Below are 18,133 nucleotides of genomic sequence, written 5' to 3' on the forward strand. Positions count from 1 at the left end.
CTACCTCGTTATTTTTTTGGCACTGTTTATTCTTGTAATTTATAGTAATTTTTATGTCTTGCACGGTACTGCTGCCGCAAAACACATTTCACGTTCATAAAGTCAGTGAAGGCTGAGGCGAGCTTGTGATTAACTACAGAGAGAATTCGCCTTAAAGCTCGTTTGTTCACACGCAAGAAAATCTTACTTTTATACCAGGTCAGTGATCAGTGAGGGTTTCTGCAGCTGTTTCCTGTGTGTGTACGCTCGCTGCAGACGGAGGAGGAGGAGAGAAAGCTCTCCGACTGCCCTTGAAAATGAGATCAGATAACTGCGTAATCGGTCAGTGCTCTCTCTCTCTCTCTCTTCCCCCTGCGCCGGCCAGACACTGAGAGCAGTCAACTCCACAAGAGGATCTGTCTTCTCATTCTGCTGTGTTGCCTGAGGTGATGGAAGGTCCCGGGAAGCCTGCGGAATTATCCAGATCTTACTTCTCTGTCCGCTCTGGGGTCCTTACTCAGTCCGCGCACAGCCGGTAGAAACTGCACATGTGAACTTCTAATTGCGAGGACGCGGCGTCAGAGAAAAACTAGGTGTTAAGGTAGCCTTTAATTAATTGCGCGTAGACCCTTATCTTGAGGTTGGTCAAAGAATTATTCGTAGACGTTTAGTAATGTTGATGCTGTACAGTAGTTGATGCTATTGAGATTAATCCACGCTTGTTCTACTAATATTAAGCATTTTTTTAACGTTAATATTGGGCGTTTTTACTCTCAAAGTAACGATGGTTCCCAAGGCGTTTGGGGTAAATGGTTCAGCAATTTCAGAGGAGAGCTGGGATGTGTTGGAATTCCATGGCAGCCTGCACTAACTCCGGGTGAAGTTTACTGTGTCTGCGCCGGTGGTACAAACACACCCAAGCTTCAAGGCGTTAGACCAACTCTAAACTCGCTGTTAACAAGATTCCTGCCAATCATCCTCTCTGCCTCTTGAAAATTAACTGTTGCAACTGTACGCTCCTGACCTTCAGAATGTAGTTGTTACTGGAAGTTTTAAAAATGTAATAGTTCCAATTCCAGTCTCTTAATCCAATCTCCCTACCGCCATTTCACTCGCTCAACCTGATCTGACATTGAATTCACCTGCTTTAATGTGCGTTTATTTCCCTGTAAATTCGCCGTCTGATTGGGCATCTCTCTGACCAATCATCTGTCCCTTTCCAAGTCTCAAAGTCTGCTCCCATGCTGGGAAACGATCAGCTCCCTGTTCACCAGTTAAATCAAGATGGGTCTAACTATCAGCTAGTTTATGGGAGCAAGGTCTGTATGAATCAGCTGTCCCTGAGGTACGTGAGATATGTTGTTATTCAATAAGTTGCTTTTAACTTTTGTCAGATTTTACTGAGAGCATTGAGTGTTTTGATTAAAGTATCTCACCTTGGAGAACTGGACGGGTCCATATTCAGGAATGATTTGACTTGGATCTTTTTTCCATCACACTTGCCTAGGCCAAAGGGTTCTCAGACACTTCATGGAGCCCAGATCCATTGTGAACCAAAGCCTTAATCTCAACCCATGTCCCTGCTCCAAAACTCTATTCAATCTCTAAAGCCACCACTCGAACCCACAACCTTCTGAGTAAGAGTGCTGGCAACTTGTTAACTTGTAAGGATGCAGCGTAGGAGGATGGGGGAGTGCGGGGGTAACGTAAACTAAGCATAGAATAGCTTGTGAGCTTGGCTGATGTTGACTGAGCTACATCTTGCACTGAGAGAGCTCTGTCAACACAGCAAGGGTCCCAAGGGGCTTCACCAGAGGGTGGTGACTGAGCCATCTGAGGAGGTATTATGGAGGTTTGAATTTGGGAGGCTGAGTGAATTATGGAGGTATTATGGGAGGCTGAGTGGGGGGGGGGGGGGGAGGCTTTAAGGGAGCCTGGGCTGCTGAAGGCACGGCTGCCTTTAGTGAAGTGACTAAATTTGGTGATGATCAACAGGTTGGAATTGGAGATTTGGAGGACTTCAGGGCTGAAGAAAGAAGTGGGACTGAAGGGTGGTGGGGTGAATTTTTTTTCAGAAAACAAAAAGGCCACAATTGGAGTATCGTGTTCGGTCGCCCTGCTGTAGGAAAGATGCTACTGCACTGGAGAGCGTGCAGAGAAGATTTACAAGGATGTTGCCAGGACTTGAGGGCCTGAGTTATGAGGAGAGGTTGGACAGGCTTATTCCTTGGAGTGTAGGAGACTGAGAGATGATCTTATAGAGGTGTATAAAATCATGAGGGGCATATATAGGGTGAATGCACTCAGTCTTTTCCCCAAGGTTGGGGAATCAAGAACTAGAGGGCATAGGTTTAAGGTGAGAGGGGAAAGATTTAATGGGCAACTTTTTTCTTACACAAAGGGCGGTATCTATGTGGAATGAACTGCCAGAGGAAGTGGTTGAGGCAGGTACAATAACAACCTTTAAAAGACAGTTGGACAGGTAAATGGATTGGAAAGGTTTAGAAGGTTATGGGCCAAATGCTGGCAAATGGGACTTGCTTGGATGGGGCATCTTGGTTGGCATGGACCAGTTGGGCTGAAGGGCCTGTTTCCATGCTATGTGACTCCAAAAGTTAATGTTCCTGGCCTGTGCGTGCCTATGACAATAAACTTGAACTTGAATGTTTTTAAAATTGAGGTATTGCTTAACCAGAAGCCAGTGCAGGTCAGTGAGCATGGGGTGAGGGGTGAATGGGACTTGGCGCAAGTTAGGACACAGCATGAGTTTTGGATGCGCTCAAGGTTACGTTCGAAGTTTCTGACGGCAGTCTGCATTAACCAAACACTGGTGATGGGCCTTTGACCATTGTCTCTGTTATCTCTGCAGGCTGTGAGGATGGACCTCCCCTCCTACCCGCCTTTGTTCTACCTGATGCTGTGTGCGCTAACGCTGCGCGGAGCAGAAGCCAGCCCGGAGACCCTCTGCGGGGCAGAGTTGGTGGATGCTCTTCAGTTTGTCTGCGGGGACCGAGGGTTCTACTTCAGTAGGTTGACTTCCTTCGCGCGTCGGAGTTAATGGTCGCCATACAGTGGAAGCCCATGGGTATAAACTGTAAACCTAACTCCAGCCCAAGGACTTGTAATCTTTCTCTGGAGTTGCAGAGAGTCACAGCAGGCAAATGATCTCTTCGACCCACTGAGTCCACACCGACCATCAATTACTGATTACACTGATCCCATTTTATTCCTGCCCATCAACTTCTGCACCCCCCCCCCCCACAAGATTCTACCATCTACCTAAATGTTAGGGGTTATTCACAGCAGCCAATTAACCCACCAACCCACACATGCTTTAGAATGTGGGAGGAAACTGGAGCACCCAGGGGAAACCCACACAGTCACAGGGAGAACATGCAAACTCCACACAGACAGCACCCAAGGTCAGGATCGAACCCAGGTCTCTGGCGCTGTGAGGCAGTGGTTCGACTGGCTTCACTGGTCCCCTGACGTGTTCCATCCCAGAAAATAAAGGCCAGCAGAGCTGACCACTGGTCAAGGGTGGAGCACATATATGTGGTGAACAGAACAGAACTGAACTGAACCGTCTCCTCTTGGACTAAGTACTGAGTCAGCTCATTTGATGGTTGTTTTTACTTGTTCATTATTTTGGGATGTAGGTGTCACTGACAGGACAGGCATTTATTGCCCATTAACTGCCATGAGTGCAGGGTGTTGGTGAGCCGCCTCCTCGAGCAGCTGCCGTCCTTGTGGTGAAGGTGCTCCCACTGTGCTACTGGGGAGGATGTTGCAGGATTTGGTCTCAGTGTTGTTGGAGGAACAGTACTTCCGCAGAGGAACCTGAATGTGAGGTATTCCCACACACCTGCCACTGTCCTCACTGTTGGTGAAGGTCACGGGTTCTGGGAGGTGTTGTTGGAGTAGCTCGGTTAGTAACAGTGGTGCATGTTGTAGATGGTGCACACTGCAACCACATGGCTTCAGTGGAGAAAACAAACGTTTAAGATGGTGGACTTGGTACCATCGAGTGGGCTGGTTTGTTCAGGATGGTGTTGAGCCGCTTGAGAGTTGTTGGAGCTGTAGTCATCAAATGGAGAGTGTTCCAGCAGAAATGCAGATGTGGGCTAATTCATTAGCTGACGAATTGGTATTGAAGGCTGTTAGATCTTCAGCCCAAGGCCAGTTCACAAGACTTGTGCCTTGTGGATGGTGGTAAGGCCTCGGGGTGTCGCGAGGTGAGCTGCTCACTGCAGGATACCCAGCTCTGACCTGTTCTTACATGTAGTATTTATGTGGCTGGTCCAGTTAAGCTCCTGATCAATGTTCGCCCTCCCAGAATGTTGCTGCTGGAGGTTCATTGATGGTGCTGTGTGTTGTTCATCGGTGGGTTGTTCTCATTGGAATAAAGAGGACTGAGAGGAGATTATGTAGATGTAGAAGTTTGTGATGGGTTTAGATAATGGTTTCTAAGCTAGAGAGAGTGCAGCAAAGATTCTCAAGGGATGTTGCTGGGATTGTAGGGCTTGAGTTATAAGGAGAGGTTCCTCAAGAAGAGATGAATATGGAGCATTGTTTTAAACAGTCATTAGCTGGCACTTGTAAGAACCAAATATTACTTGCAGCTCATCAGCCCATATATGAATGTTGTCTAGGTCTTGCTGTATGCAGATGTGGGTTAATTCATTAGCTGATGAATTGGAATTGAAGGCTGTGAGATCTTCAGCCCACGGCCACTTCTCAACCTAAAGTCAGAGATATTCAAAGAGCTAAGGTTCTCATTGGGTACTTATTGATTCCTTAAGGGATTGTCATTGTATCTTCAAACTCCTCTTGGAGATTAAAGTGATGTTGTAGGGTAGCTCACAGGATACTTGAGACACCAAGCTTTCGTCTGGTTGTCCTATCGTTAAGCTCTTTTTATGCCATTGAAACTTGCTTAAGTTGCATGTGCCTCAGTTTCATGCTAGATGTATTTTCCCTGGAGCCTTTGATGGGGTAACACGGGGACCTTCACTCTGTGTCTACCCCATGCTGCCCTTGTCCTGGCCAAATGTAGTGGACCCCAACTTGTGCTGCATTTGTTCTGAGTGATTGCAGGAGGTTTAGTAACAAGAAGAAGCAGATTTAAGAACCTGAGGGGAATTAATTTACGTGACGAGTCACTGTGGTCTGGAGCACTCTGCCTGAAAGACCAGTGGAAGCAGGTTCAATAGAAACTTCCAAATGCAAGCTGGATAATGCGTGAAAGGGATAAGTTTGCAAGGATGTAGGAAAAGAGCGGGATTTGCAGAATAGTCCTTGGAGGTGATTTGGTTTCAGAGGTAAATGGTCTCTTAAGTTATAAGATTGATTCCAGAAAGATCCTTCTATAGATGGTTTAACATTTTTATTTAGTAGTGTATCGTGTGAGGGTGTGGAAATCCATTGTCCTCGCACACCTTACATCAGAGTCTGGGTCTATACTCCACTTCCATTATATTGTACATCTAATGCTTGTGCCTCGGGTCAGAATTCCACCTGGATTGTGCCCAACAATGGGAGATCTGCTGTTTTAAGTGCATGGTGTGAAACCATGACCTGTTGATCTCATGGATAAGCAAAATGGAATAACCTGGTAAAAGGGTTTGACCTGCGTTATTGGCTGAAACCCTGAGATATCGAGAGGGAGAGAGGTGAAGCCCCGTGTGAATCACCAATAGACCTGATGTGATTGTAGTCCAGAGAATTTGAAAATCAAGTAATGATTTTGACAAAGAGATCATCCCTTGTTGTAGTGAGAGGTTGTAACTGTATGGAATTACCCTTAGAAGTTTCTCATGTTAAGAAGAATGGGGGTAAAAGTACTTAGGGGTTGCATCAGGCCTTGGGAAAGTTTTGTTTGGAACTCGATCTATTGATCAGCACAACAATGAGGCTCAGGAAAAGGGTGGCACAGTGATGCAGTTAGTAAAGCTGCTTCCTCACAGTTCTAGAAAACCCAGGTTCGATCCTGACCTCTGGTGTTGTCTGTGTGGAGTTTGCATGTTTTCCCTGTGACCACATGGGTTTCCACCCACATCTTAAAGGCATATGGGTTGGTGGGTTAATTTGTTGCTGTAAATTACCCCCAGTGTAGTTGAATCTGAGTTGATGAGAACATGTGGAGAATAAAATGTGGAATTAATGTAGTATTAGTGTAAATGGGTGGTTGATGGTTGGTGCGGACATGCTGAGTGTATCTCTAAAATGCTAAGATCAAACCTGATGTGATTTAATAAAGTGTTAGCTAATCCTTTCCTGCAACTTGACTTCCCTGCCTGATCTCCATATCTCTTGATTTGCTTTAGTGCCAGATGCCCATTGATCGGAGCCTTGAACACACTAGATAGCTAAGCATCCACAACCTCAAGGGTAGAAAATTCCAAAGCTATGCAGCCCTTTGAGTGAAGAACCTCTCCTCAATGGCTGGCCTCTTATCCCGAGACTCTACTCCCTGGATTTAGACTCATTAGTCTGAAGTAATCGGCTTCTCGATAACCATCCTGTCAAGACCACCATGAATTTCTTGCTATTTGCTACTCCTGTCTAAACTCATGGGAATATCAGCCTTTTCCTAAAGGAACAAATGCTCTGAAATCCACCTGATAGGGATGCACTGTAGTAACTCGCTGAGAGTTCTTAGGCAGAACCTCCCAAACCCATGACCTCTACCACCAAGAAGTGGCTTATTCTTGGAGCCACCATATTAATGGACCAACTGAGTTAGGACGTCATGTTACATCTGTACAAGCTGTTGGTGAGGCTGCACCTGGAATATTGAGTGCAGTTCTGGTTGCCGTGCTACATGAAGGATGTGATTAAGCTAGAAAGGTGCAGAAAATATTCACAAGGATGTTGCCGGGACTGTGGAGGGCTTGAGTTATAAGGAGAGACCGGACAGGTTGGGACTGTTTTCTCTCGAGGGAAGGAGGCTGAGGGGTGACCTTGTGAGGGTTTATAAAATCATTGGGGGAATAGACAGGATGGATTTTCAGTCTTTTACCCCAGGATGGGGGAACCTTAAACTAGAGAGAACAGGTTTAAGGTGAGGGGGAAAGATTTAAAAGGGACCTGAGGGGCAAGTTGATCACCCAGAGGGTGGTGGGTATATGGAACAAGCTACCAGAGGAGGTGGTTGAGGCAGGTACAGTTACAACATTTAGAAGTCATTTGGACAGATACATGGATAGGAAAGGTTTAGAGGGATGTGGAGCAACTTCTGACAAATGGGACTAGGTCAGGAGGCACCTTGGTTGGCATGGACGGGTAGGGCCGAAGGGCCTGTTTCCGTGCTGTATGGCTCTATATGCCGCATGAGACCACCACCAATGCAGGCTTCCCTGCAACTCCCACCAATGTTGTATTGCTGGTCTAAATCCCAACCATTGTGGAGGCATCTCAGCCAATGATTCTTGACTCACCTTGTTAGGCATGGATGTTGCCGCTGGCCTTGTCAGCAACACACACATCCTGTAAAGGAATTTTAAAACTCATTTAATGCAGAGCCCTACAATGTCTCACATTGATAGTGTGAATAAAAAGGTTTGAAAACCGGAAGTAGGCACAGATACTAGTCTCTGATAATTGTAACAGGCTTAAGATCCTGATTAAACCTGCAGGTGGTCGCTCTTTCACTGAGTAAATCTGTGACCTCTGCCTTTAATGTTGCAAGCACTATTGATTTGAGCAGTAATTTATCTCGGGAACACACACCTTTTAACATTGGATGGGCAATTTTAGCCAAAACCTTGACAAAAACATGCGTTTCCTCTCCAGAAATAGATTTTGTACAACACAGCATTTCTTCTTCCAAGTACATTCTTTTTTTGGCACTGGCTGCTCTGGGGCTCCAAGTCTGTAGATTCTGGCTTGGAGCCCCAGAATTTGCAGCCAGAGTCTCAAATGATGCATCAAATCATCAGTGCCTTTGGTTTTCCAACTGTCCACTGGTCAGAACAACTTGTGGTTTAGGATGCAAAACAATATGTGTTGAGTGAGGGGGGGGAAAGGTCCACGGTGTTAAACCTGGCCATTCAGCCCAAATATTTCATACTGTTTTTTACCCCTGCTTTGTGTCATTGCCTTACCTCCCACCAGCTTCTCTCCCTTTAATGTCTTTGTTCAGTTGTTAAATGGTTCTACACAGTTCCCTTCAAACCCTCTCCAGGGACCCAGTTCCACATTCTCTGCACTCTCTGAGTAAGGACATTGGAATTGGTCATTGGTTTATTATTGTCACATGTACCAAGCTACAGTGAAAAGCTTTTGTTTACATGCCATCCAGACAGATCATTCCATACGTGAGTAAATCAAGGAAAATAGAATGTGTTGCAGTTACAGAGAAAGTTCTGTGCGGTGCAGGTAGACAAATAAGGTGCAAGGGCCGTGATGAGGTATATTGGGAGATCAAGAGTTCATCTTTTAGTGTATGAGAGGTCCTTTCAAGAGTCTGATAACAGCGGGATAGAAGCTGTCCTTGAGCCTGATGGTACCTGCTTTTGTATCTTCTGCCTGATGGGAGAAGAGAGAATAACCAGGGTGGGTGGGGTCTTTGATTATGTCGGCTGCTTTCCCGAGGCAGCGAGAAGTGTAGACAGAGTCCATGGCAGGGAGGTTGGTCTGAGTGATGGACATTTTTCCTGAATTCTCTAAATGCTTCTGATCTCATTTACATGTTGGACATTGAGGCTGAGGGGAGACCTGATAGAAGTTTATAAAATTGAGAGGCAGAGATAGGGTAGATAGTCTTTTTCTCAGGGTAGGAATGTCCGATCCTAGAGGGCATAACTTTAAAGTGAGAGGGGGAAAATATAAACGAGATTTGTGAGGCAAGTTTTTTTTTCACAGAGTGGTGGGTGCCTGGAACAGGCTGTCAGGGGTGGTGGTGGAAGCAGACATGATGGTGATGTTTAAGAGGCTTTTAGACAGACATGAGTAAGCAGGGAATGCAGGGATTATAGAGAATGTGTGGTTTAAAGTGGCATCATGGATGTTGCAGGCATCACGTGCTGAAAGGGTTTTTCCTGTCCTCTACCTGGCACAACCTGCCTGTCATCTTGCACCCCTCAGTCCACCAATCACCCGGGACTCCTTCCTCACCACCCACCTTCTCTTTGTACTGGCCATCTCGCCTGTCCATTCTAAGTCCTGATGCAGGGTTTCAACCTGAAACATTGACAATTCTTTCCCCTTCACACCCCAACCCCACCCTTCCCACCCCCCCCCCTCCCCCAAGCAGGTGCTGCTCAGCCTGATGAGCTCCCCCAGCAGATTGTTTGTTGTCTGTCCTGTACTGTTCTATGTTCCTAGGATTTGTCCTTTTGGAATTGTCTCTACATCTACCCTTCCAAAGCCCTTCACAATAGTAAAGACCTCCATTGGGTCAACCCCTGTTCTGCAACGTCTCTTCTAGTGTGGAACCGTAGTTTGTTCAGCCTTTCTAGTCGCTTCACAACCTGTCAAGTCTACAATGATTCCAGTAAACCCTTTCACCTTCTCTGGTACTTCACTGTCCTGGAGACTGGAACCTAACGTGCATCCTTTCACCCTGCCCCTTGCAGACAAACCCACGGGCTACAGATTGAGTGTGAGGAGACCGCACCGAGGGATTGTGGATGAGTGCTGCTTCCAGAGCTGTGACCTCAAGTTGTTGGAGATGTATTGTGCAAAACCCCAACGCCTGGACAGTTCTGTACGTATCCAGCGTCACACTGAGAAAGGACAGAGGGTAAGGCCCAGTAACATCCCCTCCATCCTGTCATCCAAACATCTCCTCTACATCTGTCGCATTACCCTTGCCTGGAGGCTGTTCAGTCTTGACATTACATTTATCACAGAGTCATACAGCATGGAAAGAGCCCTTCGGCCCAACTGGTCCATGCTGACCAGGATTCCCATCTAAACTGGTCTCATTTGCCTGCATTTGGCCCATATCCCTCTAAACCTTTCCTATCCATGTACCTGTCCAAGTACCTTTTAAATGTTGTTAATGTACCTTCCTCAACCACTTCCTCTGGCAGCTCGTTCCATATACTCACCACCCTCTGGGTGAAAAAGTTGCCCTTCGAGTCCCTATTAAATCTCTCCCCTCTCAACTTAAACCCGTGCCCTCTAGTTCTTGATTTCCCAACCCTGGGAAAAAGACTTTGTGCATTCACCCGATCTATGCCCTTCATGATTTTGTACACCTCAGTGAGATCACCTCTCACGCTGCAATGAATAAAGTCCCAACCTACTCGGCCTTTCTATAACTCAAGTCCTGGCGACGTAAATCTTTTATGCGCTCTTCAGCTTAATGACATCTTTCCTATAGATGGGTGACCAAAACTGAACACAAATGCAGCCTCACTTATGTCTTGTACAACTAGAACATAATGTCCCAACTTCTATAGAACATAACAGCACAGTACAGGCCCTTCGGCCCACAATGTTGTGCCGACATTTTATCCTGCTCTAAGATCTATCTAACCCTTCCCTCCCACATAGCCCTCCATTTCTCTATCATTCATGTGTCTATCTGAGAGTCTCTTGAATATCCCTAATGTATCTGCCTGATGATCAGATCATCAAAAGTGTCTAGCCCAGACTTAGCAGATTACAGAATATGCTGCTTTGGTGCTATGGAATATGCTGCTTTGACCCTAGGCTGAGATTTAGTCACATCCCCAAGACTCTTGCTTTCTCCTTGCTTGCCTCAGTTCCTCTGTTGCCAAAACCTGACCTGCAGTTGGTTACAGTTGGACCTGATGACTGAGCACTGACAACTCTTTGGGGAATACATTTCCTGAGATTCACCGTCCTCTTGGGGAAGGTGTTCCTCTTCCCAACCCTAAATAGCCAACCACCTTATTTTGAAACTATTCTCAATGCTCCAGCTAAGGGTTGGCACAATGGTGCAGTTAGTAGAACTGCTGCCTCTCGGCTCCAATGTCCCTTGGTTCAATCCTGACCTCCAATGGCTGTCTGTGTGGAGTTTGCATGTTACCCCTGTGACTGTGTGGGTTTCCCCCGGGTGCTCCAGTTTCCTCCCATATCCCAAAGACATGCAGGTGGGTAGGTTAATTGACCGCAGTAAATTGCCCTGGTTTTGTGGGCGGGGGGTAGAATCTGGGGGGAGTTGATGGGAATGTGGGGAGAATAAAATGGGATCAATGTAAATGGGTGTTTCGTAGTCAGTATGGACCTGGTGGGTGAAGGGCTTGTTTCTGTGGAAATGTCCTGTGAAGCCCCTCAAGAATTTTGATTACCAATGAGATCCTCCTATTTTTCTAAACCTTGGGTAACAAAGACCTAAATCATTTGATCTCTCCTCACCATCTTGTCTGGTGAACCTTGACTGAATTCCTTTGAAAGCAAATATATCCCTGCTTAGTTTAGGAGACAAGAGTTCTCCACAGCTTTCTACATCTGCTGTCACCAAGACAGTACGTGATTGCAGTTGGAGTTTCTGAGAGCTAAACTGGAGAAGTACCAAATAGATGCAGATGTCTTGAGGCAACCAACACTGGCTCATAATCCTAAAGTCTTTCTTGTTCCTCTGGTGTTATAGGAGAACATCTGGAGGAACCCCAACCGAGCTAATGCCAGCACTGTCAACAGGAATTATCGAATTTGAGATTGGTGGACGTGTGCTAGGTGGACTTGGTGGAAATGGTGGCCATGACTGGAGTCACCCTCTGGTCACAAGTTATCAAAGGATTCTGATCAATATGTGAACTCCCTCAGTAGAATGTGCAAGTTTCTCCACATTTATCACCATCCCAGGAAGACAACTGCTTTCTTTTGTTGTGGAGTGAAGTGTAGGAATGGACAAACAATGGGTTGTGTTCCTACAAGTGTCTTTCCAAGCATGTTCACTGTCCACAGGGTCACTAGCCCCAACTACATAAGGTGGCAAAAATGCAGAATTCATTTTAACGTGCGCCCTATTATTGTGACATGTTCTTTACAACATTTATCTATGGATTAGACTAGATAGAGCCATGGATGAAACTTGCTATTACAAGCCAATTTTTATGTAACAAACAGTCTACTGGAGGAACTCAGCGGGTCGAGCAGCATCTGTGGGAGGAAAGGAATTGCCGATGTTTCGGGTTGAAACCCTGCATCAGGACTGAGAGTGGAGAGGGAAGATGACCAGTATTAAGAGGAAAGGGGGAGTGGTTGGACATTGATAATTCCCCCCCTCCCCACAGATGCTGCTTGATCTGCTGAGCTCCAGCATATTGTTTGTTGCTCCAGATTCCAGCATCTGCAGGCTCTTGTGTCTCAATTTGTATGTAAGCTGCAAGTTTGAAAAGCATTCACTTTAAGTTGGGAGTGTTCATAAACGAATTACTACTTTTGATCTCTGCTTTGGAAGGGTAGTGATGAAATGGAGCGAGGTGGAATGAACCAGGGCATCAGATTAAGGATCAAATTTGGGGTGCTGCCAATAAACAGCTCTGACATGTATACAAGCCAATATGGTAACTGGGCTGCTCCCCAGAGAAAATGTAGGTTGGGCTCCAAATGGTTTCAATATTTGCAGTCTTAAGTGGACTGTTGATTTTGGTAGCACTCTACAGGACACAGTCTGATATGATTTTTGCTGATAACCTGAATTTCTGCCCAAAAAAAAGGTGTGATTAACTGATTTTTGCTCCATTGTTAAAAGGTTATAATTCTCCAACTTGAAGTTTATATCCAAAGGGCAAATTTCTAAATCTGTTCTGTAGCCTCATTCTCTGACCTTCTCTCTAGTAAGACTCCAGTTTTAGAGTGGACCTTCGTACCCTAGCTCCAAGAATATGAAGTCGACAGGTCAAATGAATCCAATATTATTTTTGTGAATCGTGTATTGCTGGGTGTGAGTGGGTAAAATTCCCAGGCTGAGATGACCAAACTCTTCCATCATGTCCTTTCCACATAACTGGACCATCAGGATTTTTGAGATGCATTGGATTTTTTTTCTCTTTCTGAATCCAATTTGGAGGATTGATATAGAAAGGTGTGAGTTGGGGACCAGGAGTGGTGAAATTGGACTTTGCCAAAAGGGAGATGGTGAATCTGTATTCCTTTGTTTAACACTACACTCATTTCTCTGCTGGGTCTTCATCCCCTGTGATCATTGCGAGCTAATTCCCAATATCTTGCTTGCTTTGTAATCTTGAACTAGCCTTTTACTCTATACTCATTCCACCACAAGCTCAGCAGGGCTGACACTATGATCTGTAGCGGATGCCAACTTTATACATGAGGTGGTTACTAAAGGGGGCACCCTACCAGACGATGTATTTGCACTGTGTTCATATCTCTGCTCTTGCTTCAGTGCTGGAGAACTTTTTAAAGAGATGTTCTTTGCATTATTGTAGCAACTGTCGAGAGCACACAAATGGTCCAATCTGATGCACAAACGTGGCTGTCTTGGCACAAAAGAAACAGGGTGAAGGTGGTGTAACCTGTAACCTTGCTGTAAACAATTCATAGATGGGGCTGCTATAAGAGCCTGCTTGTTTTAAATGTCTACCTTTTGTGTATGGGGGGGGACATAGTTTATTTGCAATGGGATATTCGATCTGTTCAGTACAAAGGTGCTATTATGTTGTTTAATTGTGAATGTACTTGACCTTAAGAGCAATATGTTTTGTGTAACAAAATACTGAAACTTCTTTTAAGGTGTTGATTTGGCCAATGCTGGTTGGTACTCATCCTACACCATGGTACATGGTCAACTTCTACATCTTGACTTGTGCAGCAGGGGTCCTGTTTAAGAGATGCTTTTCTGAACATTGTCCACCACTGAAGAACTAACTCACGGCACTGTTCAATCATTTTGTCAGGTCATTCTTGGGATATGGGCTTCACTGGCAAGGTTGACCTTGGTACCCTAGGAGGGTGTGGGTCTTCCCCCTGAAGCTTCTTCAGTTCTCTTGCTGAGACTGTCCAACATTGCTTCTTTGCAATATAGTTTTTTTATTGTCACAATGATTGGTGGCTGCAAAGAGAAGGGGGAACTTTGTGTGGCAGACCTCCCAATAAGTGTTAAGTCTGCAAGTCCCCCAAACCTTCCCAGTACTCTCCCAGACACGTGAAGATGTGGTTGTTTTCCATGGGATTGTCACCATTCAGTGACAGGGAATGTCTCCTCTTTGTCTATGGAATCTGCTTTTCAATGTAATTGAGAAAAGAATTTTTCATGTCATTTCAATCACATCATCGCTAAACTACTCTTTCCCTGGCTTTGATCGACGAGGTTTACTTTAGCTCTATTGTAATTCTTTTATCTTTGCCAGTGACACCAGAATTTATGGTGCAGCCCCAAATGGCTTTTAAATTTGAGAAGCCATTTTAAAGAGTAGTCGCCCATTCTGATGGGTATGGAGTCACATTCAAGTCTTAGAGTACAGCACAGAAACAGGCCCTTCAGCTCACCAGGTCCAAGGGCAAAATCCCACATTAGGAAAATATCCTCCTACGCCTCGCCTATGTAAGTGTCTGTCTAAATAACTCTTGAATATGGTGATTGTATCTGATTCCACTGCCTCCTCTGGCCAATCCTATTGTCTGCCCTGAATGACAATCTACCAGTTTTCACGGGCACCATCATAGATTTATTAGAGACCTTTAAAATGATAACGTTTTGACAGAATGGATGTTGAGAAAGCTTCCACTTGAGGGAAGAGTGTAGCCAGAGGTCACTAATATAAAATGGTCAGCAAGAAATCCATTTGGGATTCAGGAGGAACTTTATCCAAAGAGCAGGCAGATTGTGGAACTCACTCCCACTGGGAGCAGTTGCGGTAAACCACGTCACTGCACTTGAGGGGAGACTGGATGAGGGTATGAGAGAGAAGAGGGTTAAATCGGAGGGATTTAGATGAGGAAAGATGGGAGGAAGCTGGGTTGGAGCATGAGCTGGTTGGGCTGAATGGCCTGTTTCTCTGCTGTATGACATTTGGGGGATTTGGATTCAAAGCCTCCACCTTGCTGTCTCATAAACAGTAATCCCTGGTTGCTTTAAGTGTTTAAAGAACAAAGAAGGAAGGAACTGGATTTGGATACATTCTGGATTTGATGATTCCAAAGTTTTGAATTCCCAGCCATTGGTTCGACTGAAATAAATCAGGTTAAAAGGTGTGAGTGTGTGAAGATGGTGCCTAACAGTCCCAGCTGGTTCCATTTGTTCAACCGGAAGGGAACTAGCAACCTTCTATGTGTCTGGTCTCGTGCCTTACAGAAGTAACCTACCAGTGGGCAGGGCATCAACTCCAGGAGAGAAGGGACAGAGCAGCCACATCCTAAGAACTTGAATGCAAAATGGATGCATCAAGGTAAATATTCCCATCACTCTTTACCTATCGTGACTGCAGTTTTCAAATGAAGTTTTTTAGTGAGTATCTTTAGTATGTAACAGCCACCTCTGTGAGGTTGGCTAAATAAACTCTTCAATATTATTCTGTGTTGGGGGTTGATTGATTGTAGATAAGTTTAGATGCTGAGTAAACAAAGTCCATCTTGTGCACAGTAAGATGCCACAATGGGAGGAAGGTCCAATTTTTGTCTGTTAACGTGGGAGGAGAAGCCGACGAACTCTGGTCGCCTGTGAACATTGTCTGTGATCCTTGTTTCAACGTGGTCCAAAGACAATATTCATGTTAAGCACATGGAAGTAAGTGAAATGGAGGGTTATGGGCTGTGTAGGAGGGAAGGCTTAGATTGATCAGGGAGTAGGTGTTTATATAGGTCAGCACAACATTATGGCTTGAAGGGCCCGTACTGTTCTATCAGAGGGATTACAGGCCATTTGTCCCATTGACTACATACTACTAGTGCAGAAGTGAAATCCAGCTTGTCCCACCCCCCAGACCCCTCCAAATTCCTTCCTTCCAGATATTTATCCAGCTCCTTTTTGAACACTGCAACTGAATCTTCCTTCACTACAACTCCTTGTAACGTATTTGAAACCTCAATTCCTGCTGCATTTATAAATAAGAAGACTTGTCCATGTCACTTTAGTCTTTTGCCGAGCACCTTCATTCCATGTTCTTAGTTCTTGACCTCTCCATCAGGTGGGAAAAGCTTTTCTCTGTCTTCCCTATCAACATCCTAAATATCTCTCTCAGATCCCCTTGCAACCTCCCCTATTCTCAGAACAACCCCAGCTTCTCCAGTGCATCCATGCTACAAGGTCAGATGATCATCTACTCCTAATTCTCATGGAGTTGTAAAGCACATAAACAGTTGGGTAAATCTCTTCTCCACCCTCCCCAAAGCTGCCTCATTCTTTCCTAAAGTCTGGTGCCCAGAGCTGAACACAATACTCCATTTGGGACTGAGAGAGTGCATTAGAAAGGTTCATCGTCATTTATTTGCTCTTGTACAGGGCCTTGGGCAGAAATTATTTGTCTTTTAACTATTTTCTCAATCTGTCCTGTCATCTTCAACAAACCAAACGATGTATGTGTATTCCCTGGTCTCCCTCTGTTCCAGTGTGCCTTTTAGAACTGAGCCCTCTTAACTTGTATTGCCTCTTCTCATTCTCTGAGTCATAAGAAAAAAAATAGGTCAGATACAGGCCCTTTGGCCCATCAAGTCAGTCCTGACCATCACGCACCGATTTACCCTAATCATACCCCAGTTTATTCTCCTTGCATCCCCATTAACTCCTCCAAGATTCCACCATTTGGGAGTTATTCAGGACAGAAATGCCCTTTGGGCCAACTTATCCATGTTGACCAAGATGCCCACCTGAGCTAGTAAACACACTTGGGCAACTTAATGATCAATTAACCTACCGACTGCCATGTCTTTGGGACGTGGGAGGAAATTGGAGCACCTGGGAGAAACCCACATGGTCATGGGGAAGGTGCAAACTCCACACAGAAAATACCCAAGGTCAGGATTGAACTCGGGTGACTGGAAATGTGAGGTTGCTGCTCTACTGTGGCCCCCCCCCCCCCAATATCTACCAAACTATAACCAGCACATTTTCAAAGAACAGTATGAGAACTGAATCCCAAGGACCTAATGATCTCCATCCCAAAGTTTTGAAAGGTGTGGCTATGAAGACAGTGGATGCATTGGTTATTATCTCTCAAAATCCCATAGATTCTTGAATAATTCCTGAAGATTGGAAGGTGGCAAATGTGACCTGTTTATTAGTGACAGGGGAGAGAGAAAATTACAGAAAACTGCTCGGATTGAGATCCTTCATCTGGACTCGTCCACACCGACCAAATTGCCTATTTGAAGTCATCCCATTTGCCTGCATTTGGCCCATATCCCTCTGCCAGTCCAGATGAAGGGTCTCAACCCGAAACGTCAATGATCCATTTCTCCCCCACAGATGCTGCCTGACCCGCTGAGTTCCTCCAGCACTTTGTGTGTTGCTCCAGATTCCAGCATCTGCAGACTCTTGTGTCTACAGAGAACTACTGTCTTGTTGCATTCCTTCAAGGATGTTCTTTGAGAATGGATAATGGATGTGATGTATCGGAAGGCTTTTGATAAGGTTCCACACAGGAGATCAGTTGATATTAAGAGCATATTGGCCTATCACCACCTTGTGCCCACCCTGCCTCCCCTCTTCTGTCCACCTATCACTGCTCTGCTTTTCCCTCCTATATATTGGGCCTCCCCTTTTCCTATCTTCAGTCCTGAAGAAGGGTTCTGACCTGAAACATTGACCGCCTGCTTTTCTCCACGGATGCTGCCTGGCCTGCTGAGTTCCTCCAGCATCATTGTGTTTTTCATCTAGATTCCAGCATCTGCAGTCCTTTTGTTACTCTGATGTTTAGGGCGTGTGGAATTGGAGCTAGTATACGCGACTCGATTCAGAGTTGTTTAATGGACAGAAAGCAATGAATGGGAATCAAGGGACACCAGCATAATGCAGGAAAATGGTTCTGATTTTCATGAAAAGTGGAGCAGTCAGATGATGATCTACTCCAATCCCCATTGAGCTATAAAGCACAGAAACAAACCCTTCAGCCCAACTCATCCATGCCGAGCAAGTTGCCTACCTGAGCTAGTCCCGTTTGCCTGCATTTGGTCCATATCCCTCTAAACCTTTCCTATTTGGCAGATAGATTTTTGCGTACCCATCTGCCTGTTCCATCATCTTGGTTAAATCTCCTTGGAGTCCTCTTACTGTCCT

The 18,133-nt window shown here is 45.3% G+C and overlaps 1 protein-coding gene across 5 annotated transcripts; it reads left to right on the top strand.

Moving 5' to 3' along the window:
* The first annotated feature begins 220 nt into the window (after positions 1 to 220).
* igf1 (insulin-like growth factor 1) lies at positions 221 to 13,634 on the top strand. 5 transcript variants are annotated; one of them, XM_052029845.1, is made up of 4 exons: positions 221 to 580; positions 2,849 to 3,005; positions 9,558 to 9,724; positions 11,546 to 13,634. In XM_052029845.1, the coding sequence occupies exons 2-4, from the start codon at positions 2,858 to 2,860 to the stop codon at positions 11,609 to 11,611; spliced, it is 381 nt and encodes a 126-aa protein (XP_051885805.1). In that variant the 5' UTR covers positions 221 to 580; positions 2,849 to 2,857; the 3' UTR covers positions 11,612 to 13,634. The 5 variants fall into 5 exon arrangements, with proteins under 5 accessions (XP_051885805.1, XP_051885809.1, XP_051885806.1 ...); XM_052029849.1 differs by having other exon boundaries at positions 9,558 to 9,688; XM_052029846.1 differs by having other exon boundaries at positions 221 to 514.
* The last annotated feature ends 4,499 nt before the right edge of the window (positions 13,635 to 18,133 follow it).

Source organism: Pristis pectinata, chromosome 15 (assembly GCF_009764475.1).
Source record: "Pristis pectinata isolate sPriPec2 chromosome 15, sPriPec2.1.pri, whole genome shotgun sequence".
NCBI lineage: Eukaryota > Metazoa > Chordata > Chondrichthyes > Rhinopristiformes > Pristidae > Pristis > Pristis pectinata.

What these genes read in the sequence shown, in the direction of transcription:
- igf1 (XM_052029845.1), top strand. Translation starts at nt 2,858, where the DNA reads ATGGACCTCCCCTCCTACCCGCCTTTGTTCTACCTGATGCTGTGTGCG. An exon ending in GGACCGAGGGTTCTACTTCA is followed by an intron (nt 3,006 to 9,557) that starts GTAGGTTGACTT and finishes TGCCCCTTGCAG; the next exon opens with ACAAACCCACGGGCTACAGA. An exon ending in ACACTGAGAAAGGACAGAGG is followed by an intron (nt 9,725 to 11,545) that starts GTAAGGCCCAGT and finishes CTGGTGTTATAG; the next exon opens with GAGAACATCTGGAGGAACCC.